Source organism: Crassostrea angulata, chromosome 6 (assembly GCF_025612915.1).
Source record: "Crassostrea angulata isolate pt1a10 chromosome 6, ASM2561291v2, whole genome shotgun sequence".
Lineage (NCBI taxonomy): Eukaryota > Metazoa > Mollusca > Bivalvia > Ostreida > Ostreidae > Magallana > Magallana angulata.
In genome coordinates this window covers 34,431,165-34,441,823 of record NC_069116.1, presented here as the reverse complement: position 1 = coordinate 34,441,823, position 10,659 = coordinate 34,431,165, and the positions used below count along the sequence as shown (strand labels likewise).

The 10,659-nt window shown below is 34.6% G+C and overlaps 1 protein-coding gene across 1 annotated transcript; it reads left to right on the top strand.

Moving 5' to 3' along the window:
* The first annotated feature begins 1,461 nt into the window (after positions 1-1,461).
* Positions 1,462-8,946, top strand: LOC128188228 (kelch-like protein 24). Its single transcript, XM_052859154.1, has 3 exons — positions 1,462-1,591; positions 2,215-2,310; positions 6,443-8,946. The coding sequence occupies exons 2-3, from the start codon at positions 2,284-2,286 to the stop codon at positions 8,300-8,302; spliced, it is 1,887 nt and encodes a 628-aa protein (XP_052715114.1). The 5' UTR covers positions 1,462-1,591; positions 2,215-2,283; the 3' UTR covers positions 8,303-8,946.
* Positions 8,947-10,659: the final 1,713 nt, after the last annotated feature.

The following is a 10,659-nucleotide window of genomic DNA, read 5'->3' as shown; positions in this document are numbered from 1 at the left end:
ATTCACACTAAACTACACCAGAATTGCACACTTAAGTGCGACTTATTGTTGAAAGTCCTTTATGTACATGTACATACATATGTATGGAAGAGTCGAAGACGCGTATCTTTATTTTTTCTTATGTACTAAATATGCTGAAGCTAGAGATTAGTTATTTAATACAATCTAATTAAAATTAGATGTTAGATTCGCTCGCTTACTTTTTGTGTAGCGAGTAAGTGAGCGGATCTATCATCTAATTTTAATTAGATTGTATTTAATAATGTTTTTAGCATTGGCGATTTAAATATTGTTAACACACATATTTTGCTTCGGGGAGATGATTGACAAACTTAGTAATACTGTGAATGATCACTTGTTTTCCATAGTTCACATTTTTATTTTTAAAAATCCAAAAGATTTTAATTACGTGTTTACATTTGTATCAAAATGTGCTCTCTGAAACTTTTATTGTAAATCACTTTGAATTTTTATACTTATGTACACCATCGTCGCAAGCCACGGATTTTGTGTCCTTCTATTTCCACAAACCTGGTTTGTGGAAACAGAATGGACACAAAACCCGTGGCTTATTTCCACAAACCTGGTTTGTGGAAACATAATGGATACAAAACCCGTGGCTTGTGACGATGATATATACACATGTATGACATTTTATTGCACGTGAAATCTTTGTATGTCAAATATTGTATAAGAAGGGGGATACATAAGTTTTAGAACTCGTGCCCAATCCCAATGTAATTATATTACAATAAAATAAGTTCAGACCAAACTAGTCAGAATTTCATTTCTTCATGTAATTGCTGTGTTCACTGTATCTAAATTCCATAAACCGAATTCATATTTCCAAAAATGGGAGATGAAAATAAATACATGTATTACAATAACACCCACATACCGTGCATATAATACGAATGTAACTTGATAAAATTGTGTTTTGTGTACAATGGGGCTCGGATTCGTACATGTATATTTAAACCATATCGACAGTCTATCGTCGTTTGTTGTGATTATCGGACCAATGCAGCTGTACACACACACACACACACACACACACACACACACACACACACACACACACACAATCAGTCAAGGCAAAGTTAGTCAAGGAAGGCACGTAGCATCAGGGGACTTTTTCTCGTAACAGCAAATATATTTCTTAAATTTACATATAACCCAAGGAGTTGCCCCCCCCCCCCCCCCCAACTTTTTGGGGAGATGTAAGAAATCGAAGTGAAAATGAGGAAATTAACAGTGATAGGTATACCCCCCCCCCCCCCCGGATTAAGATTTTATGATTAGCGAATAGCGAATTCCCATTTTTTCGGTTCGTAAATTTTTTTTGAATGAGCCCCCCCCCCCCCTTACAAACACACACGCACGTGCGAGCTCATACACTTTCAAAAAATGATGCTATGTGCCTGCAAGGCACACAATCAAATTTAAAACTTCCTCTTTCATTGAGAACCAGGAAGATTTGTCTATGAGTTTTCCGACCATTCATGGTTTAAAAACAGTACGTGTATTTAAATGTTAACTTCGACTTTATGTAACGCTTGGTTTTACACACTTCTTTGGAGACGATCAGACTGTAAGATTTTTTTGTTATTAATAGTGTTAAAGTTTAAAGTGTACTGTAGAGAATATATATTTGAATATCAGTCAAAAATTCAAAAAACATTTTTAATCAACAGTTATCTTTTTATAACTTGATTGGTTAGGGTTAGGGTTAGGGTTTGGTTTATTTGTCTTTTAAAGTCATTTCAGACACGTAGCGTTGGGCGGGGGGTCCCCTCCCACTTTTTCCCGCAACAGACATTTTTCTTAAGCTGTAACAATGTTATATAGAAGTTGAAAATTTAAGCAATCGCCCCCCTCCCCATTTTTGCCATTTTGTTTTAACTCGATCGTGTTTTAAAAAACCTACTTTGCACAATCCCCCAACCTTACTCAAACGAGTTTATCGGGATATTTTCGCTCGTCAATATTATGGATAAGTCTCCCCCCCCCCCTCACCCTTTCAAAAACGGTACTACTTGCCTACATTTTCTTTCATTTTTCCCGAAAGATGCTATAAAACAAAGACTTGTCAATTGTAAACGAATCAGTTAATGGATGTGTTATCAATCGAAATAAGATTATTCATCTAAGCGCTTAGGTGGAAGGAATTTGTAGAGAAGCGTTTTCACTACAGAGATTATGTTTTGACAACAGGTACGAGACGGATCACGAAGAAGAAATCGACACACAAAGAAAACATTTGTTAATGGTGCTTTACAAAACATGACGGAGCAGATGAATTGTATTGAGGTTAGTATATTTATACGATCTAGGTTTAATTATATTTTAATCAATGTTCATAAATATAGAGAGACTTCCTCATTTTTCGATCGTTTATGACTTTAATCGTAAGTGCCACAATCAGCTGTTTTTATTGAATTACCACATATGACGCAAGATACATAACACATATCGATAGAGCTACCATATTAGTATGAACTCCATAGATATCAAAATGCATTCATATTTTGATATGCATGGGGTTTTGAAATGTATGTTATATAGAAGTCTATTATATGTATTTATCAGGACTCTGATTTTATTTTCACGGTCCATTGATTCTGCTTTTTAGGATACTTGATCATTTAATCAGTTTTGTTCCCAATCACTGGGAACCATTCACGCAATAAATTACGTAACGTCTAGACAGTTGTTTGAACAATGGTTTTTGAGTAAATGTCGACTACAAATACATGTATTGTACATATGGTGTATGGTCAGAGGTCAGATGTTAGTCTACTTTGAAAATTATGGATTAAACTACATTTAGCAGGCTCAACAAAGAACACCATATTAATTAAACCACCAAAGCCTACATATTTACAATTATGAAAATTATGTAACTTCTTACTGTAATGGAATACACCTAGGTGCACTCATTGGATGTCTAAAAAGTTTTTAAAGACAAATTAAGCATAAATGAGCTAAGATGGTAATTGTAAAAATAGATCCTGAAGTCATTCTTTCTAGACAAAACAGTTCAATTATTCAAAAGTACATGTAATTTCTTTCAATGTAAAGCCAGTCTTTTATTTGTTGCATTTGATAAGTATTTTTACTCTATAATAATAAATATTTGTTTGTTGATCATAAATATTCCCCCTAACTTATGAATGTAATGGTTTTACCTACCAATCTTCCCCCCAAAAGGATGCAATTCAGCTGACAATCAGACATGTTATGTTAACCCCCCCCCCCCCCCCATGAATTTTTTTTTTATTTGGTCTTGCTTATACCAAATCCGAATTGTGTATATATATATTTTGCAATAAATATGCAATAAAAAATAAAAATGTACGTAAATCAAATCTTTACATGATGCTGCAGAAATGTATGTTGGCCTTCTGCATGGCTTTATGGTTTTATTGATTTGAGTGTTTCCTGTAAACATAGAGTATTGCAGCTTATAGGAAATCTCTGATGTTCATGACCATTTGTAGTTAAATGTGTAATTTACATGGAAACATATAGCAGAAACTTCGATTTACTTCCTGTCTTTTTCATGCTATATGTGCTTAAAATAGTAGTATTGCTATCATTTCCATCAATGAACTCCTTCCTACTTCATTCTTCTGATATATTTCCCGGAATTTAAAAAAAAAAAAGGTACCAGGGTTGAGGTCAATTACTTTGAAATGTAATTAATTACTTTCAAATACATCAATAGTTTTGTCAATTACCTGCAATTACAATTACATTGATTTTTTCAAATGTAATTAATTACTTTCAATTACTTTCAATTACTTTCAATTACTTTGTCAAATGTAATTAAATACATTTCAGTTACTTTTGATATCTTATAAACAGCATTGAGACCCACAAAACATTTGATGGTAGTGTCTTTAAAGGTTTGCGTTCATTTCAATCAATATTTATAGATTTTTCTTTGAAATTTATATTTTAAAATAATATATAAACATTATAAAGGGTACTAAATCCAGTGTCATTGGGTTCATGTTTGGGTCTGAACAAGATTTTTTTTTATATTAAATTTTTATTAAAAACATTTGATCTTGGGTATGAAAGGGCTTCAGGCCTGATCAAATTAGACATTTTCTAGAGTGTAATGATTTATAAACACATCAAACATAATGAGACTCTTAATTAGTGTATAAACACAAGTCATGTACACTATAATCATATAGAAATAGATGGACATATTTCTCTGAGTTTTCAAAATTGCCCCGCTGAATTTGTGTCAAGCCACAAACACTTAGGATTAACTTTTTCTGAAAACTTAAAATGGACGACATACTTGAAATAGATGAATTGAACTGAACATACATTGTATTTTATTGATTTAATCATATGGATTAGACACAAGTTCTGATCGAATAACTTAAGTAGCACTGGCGTCGGAAGCAATTTGAAAGTGGGGGGGCTAGAATAATCCTCAGAAATATTGAGAAAAAAGTAATTCCCAAAATCATGGAAATCCTAATCCGTGGGGGGGTATACCTATACTTCCAAAATATAAAAAACTTACCCTAATTTTTATTTCAAAATCATGAAATTCCTAATCCGTGTGTGGGGGGGGGGGGGGGCTAGTATGCTTCCGAATCCAACTTCTCAATCTTTCAAGGTAAATTTAGGAACAATAATCTTTCCTGCTAGAAAAAGTGGGGGGCTGAACCCTCTATCATGCTATGTTTATCATGGTTAGGTATAACTTTGCAAAAAAAGTGGGGGGGGGGGGCTAAGCCCCCCCCCCCCTAGCCCCCCACGGTTCCGACGCCTATGGGTAGTCTTCTCTAATAATGAATTTTATAAATATTGCCAAAACTGGTAATATATATGAATACAAATAAATATACATGAATAAAAAGTCTACTACATATGATAGCAAAAGCACACAAAAAGTTAATGCGTACTTAACATGGAAACATATAGCGGAAACTTTGATTTACTTCCTGTCTTTTTCATGCTATACCGGTATGTGCCTAAAATATATAATAGTATTGCTATCATTCTCATTAATGAATTCCTTCCTCCTTTATTCCTCCAATATATTTTCCGAAATGTTGAAAACACCCTGTAATCATATAGAAAGAAATCAACATATTTCTTATTTTTGGAAGGTTTTATGAAAATACTTTAATTATTGAATTCGTGGAAAAATCTGTTCACTTCAAAGTAATTATCTTTTCAGAACATTATAACAGGTAAGGTGTGTGAAAAACCCCCCAAAGAAGTTATTTAAATGAATTTTTCGTTGAAAAAGTTTCAGACTATAGATAAGCTGTTATACCGGTATTTCGTAAGGACATTTTAAAAAACCAAATATATCTCCGGAATTTGTAGTTACTTTATCATGTATTTATAGACAATAAAATTCTGCGATTTGCAAAATAGCTTGCGACCAAATTTATACATGGTAGTTGTTTACAAGTTACCATATGTTTTAACTTAAGGATCATAATGAAAAATCATCTATTGTATGTTATAGACCTTTGATTGTAGCGTTGTTTTTCACTTTCAAAAAAGTAGGTCAATGACCTACTTTTTGAGTTAATGGCCATTGGATATTTTTTGAAAAATCAAGAAATATCCTATAAAATTTTACACTACGATTGAGATTTTCTTAATTGTAAACATATTATTAATAATTTTAAAAACACTTTAAAATGAAATACAGTTTATGAATGGTAGTGGCATTAAATAGATACAAGGTATTAAAATTACAGCAACAATTTTGTTTAAAAAAAACAGTCCGAATTTCCTCTATCAGTTTTCAAATCCCTACCCATTTAATGTTAATACAATTACAGTAATAATTTTGAACTACTTATATTGACCTTATTCTGGTTAAAAGTCTAATTTTGTTTGAGCCTTATTCAACAATAAAGTAAAAATATCGAATGTCATGTCAATAATAATTCATTTCATAAATACTTTTTTTGTTTAGAACAAATTTTACTCATTGCATTGAACTTAATTTGAGAACTCAAACTCTGAGTAAACAACACCTTTAAAATTAGTTCATCTTGCGTCGTAAGTTATTTTGTAAAAAGCTGCAATTTTCATTTTCTGCAAAACAAGGCTTTGTTACTGTAAATATTAGAGATAAACCAAACGATATGAAATAAGTTAACAGCGAAGACATGAGTATGGTAGCTTTGATATGACAGAGTCGTTTTACGTTCTTTAAATACATGTAGGTGCCAGTCATTTTGTACAAAAGCATAGTCACTTAAAACATATGTACATGTGTACATTTTGATTTACATAAAGAAGATACTGTAAAATTATAGGGTGCATACATGGCAAGATTTCAATTCTATAACCTCTGCACATTTTACAGTAGCAATCAGGGATCGGGTAATTGAAAAAAAGTATTTGTAATAAAACGTTCTCTTTTTTAAAGAATCGTTGCTTTTTTCAGGAGATAGATGGGGGGAATGCCACCTTTCCACAACTGCAGTTCCTAACGCATTTGTCTTCTGGTCTAGAGGAAATTCTGAACAGTACTCAGCACGCTGACGTCACCATTCAGGTTGACGAGCGCGAATACCCATGCCACAAAGTGATACTGTCGGCCATGTCCCCATATTTCGAGGCCATGTTCACCCACGACATGAAGGAAAATCGAGAAAGTGTCGTGAGACTACACGACATAGAGCCAGGAATCTTCGAAAATTTGCGCACGTTCATGTACACGGGAAAAGCCAATGTCAATGAGGAAAATGCCGAGAAAATTTTCCGCGCCTCATCTCTAATGCAGATCCCCTGCTTGCAACAACGCTGCGAAGATTTTTTACTCTCTCAAATCTCGCACGAAAACTGCATCGGAATATGGAAAATAGCGAAAGCTCACGCTTGTCAGAAACTCAGCGAAAAGGCCTGGGACACGATTCTGGAGAATTTCCAGACCGTGTGTACCACGGAAGACTTCCTACGACTTGATATAGACGAACTTGTTTGCATTTTGCAGGACGACAATTTGAAATCTCCGACAGAAGAGTTTATATGTGACGTTGCTTTTGAATGGATTGACTACGATAAGCAGCGACGGCGTCAGAACGTGTGCGAGATCATGCCGGCACTGCGACTTCCGCTGGTATCCTCCGATTACTTATTCCACGTGTTCTACGCTAACGAGGAAGTCCAGAACAGCCCTGAGTGTCGGTCAGTGATGGGGGAGGCACTGCGCTACCAATCCTGTCATTCAAAGCGCCAGGACTTTACGTCGATTCGATGCACGCGGAGGTTGACCAGTAAAAGCGACGACGTCCTGATCGTCATAGGAGGACTGTTGTCGACAACTCCTCGATACCAAACCACGAAAGAGGTTCTTTGCTTTAGCTTCCAGCAACAGAAATGGTTTTATCTCCCTTCTCTACCGTACGATCCTGGCTACGAATTCGCCGCCTGTACCCATGGCGACAGTATATTTGTCTCCGGTGGATGGTTGAAACTCCAAGGCCTTGCGGAATTCAAAACCCACAAAAATGAATGGAAGATCTGCGAAACCATGACAAACGGAAGATGCGGTCATGTTATGGTTTCCGTGGCACACTCCATCTTTGTCCTGGGTGGAAGAGACGGACGGGCACCTGCCATGACAAATATAGAAGAATTTAATCTGCAGACTGAAAAATGGTCTATGGCTGGAGATCTCCATATAGGAGTAAGATCGACGTCCGCTTCAACCATTGGAGAAAAAATATTTATATTTGGCGGGATTACTGAATCAGATAAAGATACGATGTCAGTGCAGTGCTTTGACACTAGGCTCCATTGTACCAGCGTTATAGGCGATCTCCCGTTCACGTGTCGACTAACACGTACGGTCAGTTTAGATATGTGTGTTTACGTTCTAGCTCCGGACGGCAGGGTACTAGAATTCTGTGATCCTACACTAAGTATCATTTCCCACAATGTTTCGAGGCCAAGATCACGCTGTGATTCGTCTGATTCGACCGACGTGACCGTGACGTCAACGGAACCTTACACGGTAACCACGTCGTTAGCCCCTGTGCTTGGGAAATTGCTCTGCCGCATACCCAATTTCAGCCAGCATCATTTTGAGGTGATCCAACATCGTGGTGATGTATTGCTGGTTGGTGGTAAAACTCCGGACAACACCATTTTGAAGAATATTATTCAAATCAACGTCCACAATAAAGGTGACGACAAAATCTCGGACCAGACATCGCTGGAGATGCCGTCTGCGCGCTGGTGTTTCGGTTGTGTGAAAACCGTTGTTCCACGTGACTATCTAAACAATGAGATTAGAAATTGAGAGAGAGAGAGAGAGAGAGAGAGAGAGAGAGAGAGAGAGAGAGAGAGAGAGAGAGAGAGATGCAATCAGACAGATTTCAAGATGTTTTAATTTGGAACTCCTTCTATTCGACAAGTAGTGTATAATAGCTTTTTGACAAGAAGCGCTTTCAAATGACAGTGTCTTTCACATTTAGTGCAATGCATTTGTTGTTGTTTTTTTCTGCTGTTGTTTATTTTTGTTTTATGTTTTGTACCCCCCCCCCCAATGCAGTGTTTGTTGTTCTGCTGTTTCAAAGCCTGTATTTAAACCAATCACTTTGGGCTTTTTACTGTTTTTAAATACGATGGAATTTTCTTATGAATATTCTGTTCATTTTAATAGGATGCAGTCACTCCTCACTCTTTTTGTTTCATCGTTTTTAAAACCGTTATATTTTGTATATTTCCCAATGGCGTCACCTGTCATTCCACGCTTCCCGTTTCTCTGTTGTTTGGATGTTGCCATATCATTTGCATCATTTGATTTAGTAACCATTTTTTTTTTTAAATTGTATACATGTACATTATGCCGTGTAGTGTATTGACTAATGAAAAATGTATTCGGACAGGAAAAAGTATGTGTAGTGTTATCAGTTTTGTATAATAAAAGAAAATAAAATTTTATTTTGTAAATTGCTTTCCTTTTGATTACAATAGATGGTAAAGGAAATAGAATGAATTTGAGTCATTGTTATAAGAACTGCTTTCGATCTTGCCGGAGTTATCAAAGAGGGTTTAGTTTGTTCCATGCAGGTTCAAAGAGTCCAAAAACAAATAAACATTGTAATCTATTTTACCATATACATGTATATTCAGTATGAATATAATTGTAATATCGATATTAATTTTATTTGATGTAGTTTAATGGATATAAATTACCAAGTAACGTGTGAAATTAACTTTTGCGTGACCATCGGCCAACTATTAAGTAAAATAACAATATTCTTATATTAATTAACACAGTCTTTAAAAAATAAAGAAAAAAATTAAACAGGCAGCAGAAACGACAGATATAGCGGAAACTATTTTTTTATTACAAAATTATTGAAATATAATAATACTGTTCGTCTACAAGATTCAAACGCATATGATCAATGCACTACCTTAACAGGTTTGTAAACCTTATGTGTAATGATATTGACCTTTATAGATTTTAAGAGGACAAATTTTTTAACCAAATTTGAAAAGGGATAAGAAAATCAACTTCAAGTTCTTAATTAAAAGTAAACCAACGCATCTCTCTCTCTCTCTCTCTCTCTCTCTCTCTCTCTCTCTCTCTCTCTCTCTCACACACACATAAATGTATACATCACGTGCACGATTTCTGCTAATGTCTCCATCAAGATAAAAATCTGTCATTTACTCGGTGTCATGTCAGTGAGATTTATTTAACATTGAATGTTTTTGATGTTCAAAAGTTCTATAAACACAAATTTCAATTTGCAAGTATTTCAGATTTATGACCCCTTGGTGGTCAAGATTATAATTTATGTGAAGCAACATATACATGTAACTGCATGCGAGTCTTCAATTATAAAATTTTAAATGACAACACCACTAACCTACACTCTGTCGAAGTGAAGAGTGTAGCCGATGCTACATGTATAATTAAGATACGATGAAGCAATAAGGGACATGAAAAATCACAGCACGAAAAATCAAACTGATTTTTTTTAATTATCAATTTATACAGACTTGCTAAAATAAAAAACAACTCCACGTACTAGATGAAGTAAATTGAGGTGGAAAATGTTCAAAATGCATCTTTTTAACCCATTTTTGTGGATTAGAAAATATTATTAAGATCTTTTACTGTTGCAAAAACACAATGACAAAACACACAATGCTATCTTATTCCATTTTGTATAGAATATTTGATAATATAAAAACATATTGTATTTAATTTCATCACTTCATTTTAAACCTCAAATGATGCTTTTTAACTGTGTAATTATAAGTAATCACCATGAAAACATTTGTCAATTACCTAAGTTTGTTTGAACAGTAGTATTATATAAAAAATTCCCATTTCGCCTTACTACTTTTATACTTTTTTTTCTGTATTTCACGATTAAGATGACTCGATGGCCATTTTCATACTGTAATGATCTCCTTTAGGAGAAGAGCTCTATATAAAGTAGAGGAAAATACTCATATTTAAAAATTAAAACATGGGTTTTTTTTTTTTTGGTTTACATAATAGTTTATAGCGAAGCAAATTAAATTTGAGTTAGATCTCATGGTTATAAATCTGTTGACCACCAAGCATCCTTAAGGCAAAATTGGAACACACTGTTTGGGGTAGTATAAACAGCATGCAAGTGCGCGCAGTTAGGG

What these genes read in the sequence shown, in the direction of transcription:
- LOC128188228 (XM_052859154.1), top strand. Translation starts at nt 2,284, where the DNA reads ATGACGGAGCAGATGAATTGTATTGAG. An exon ending in AGCAGATGAATTGTATTGAG is followed by an intron (nt 2,311 to 6,442) that starts GTTAGTATATTT and finishes TGCTTTTTTCAG; the next exon opens with GAGATAGATGGGGGGAATGC.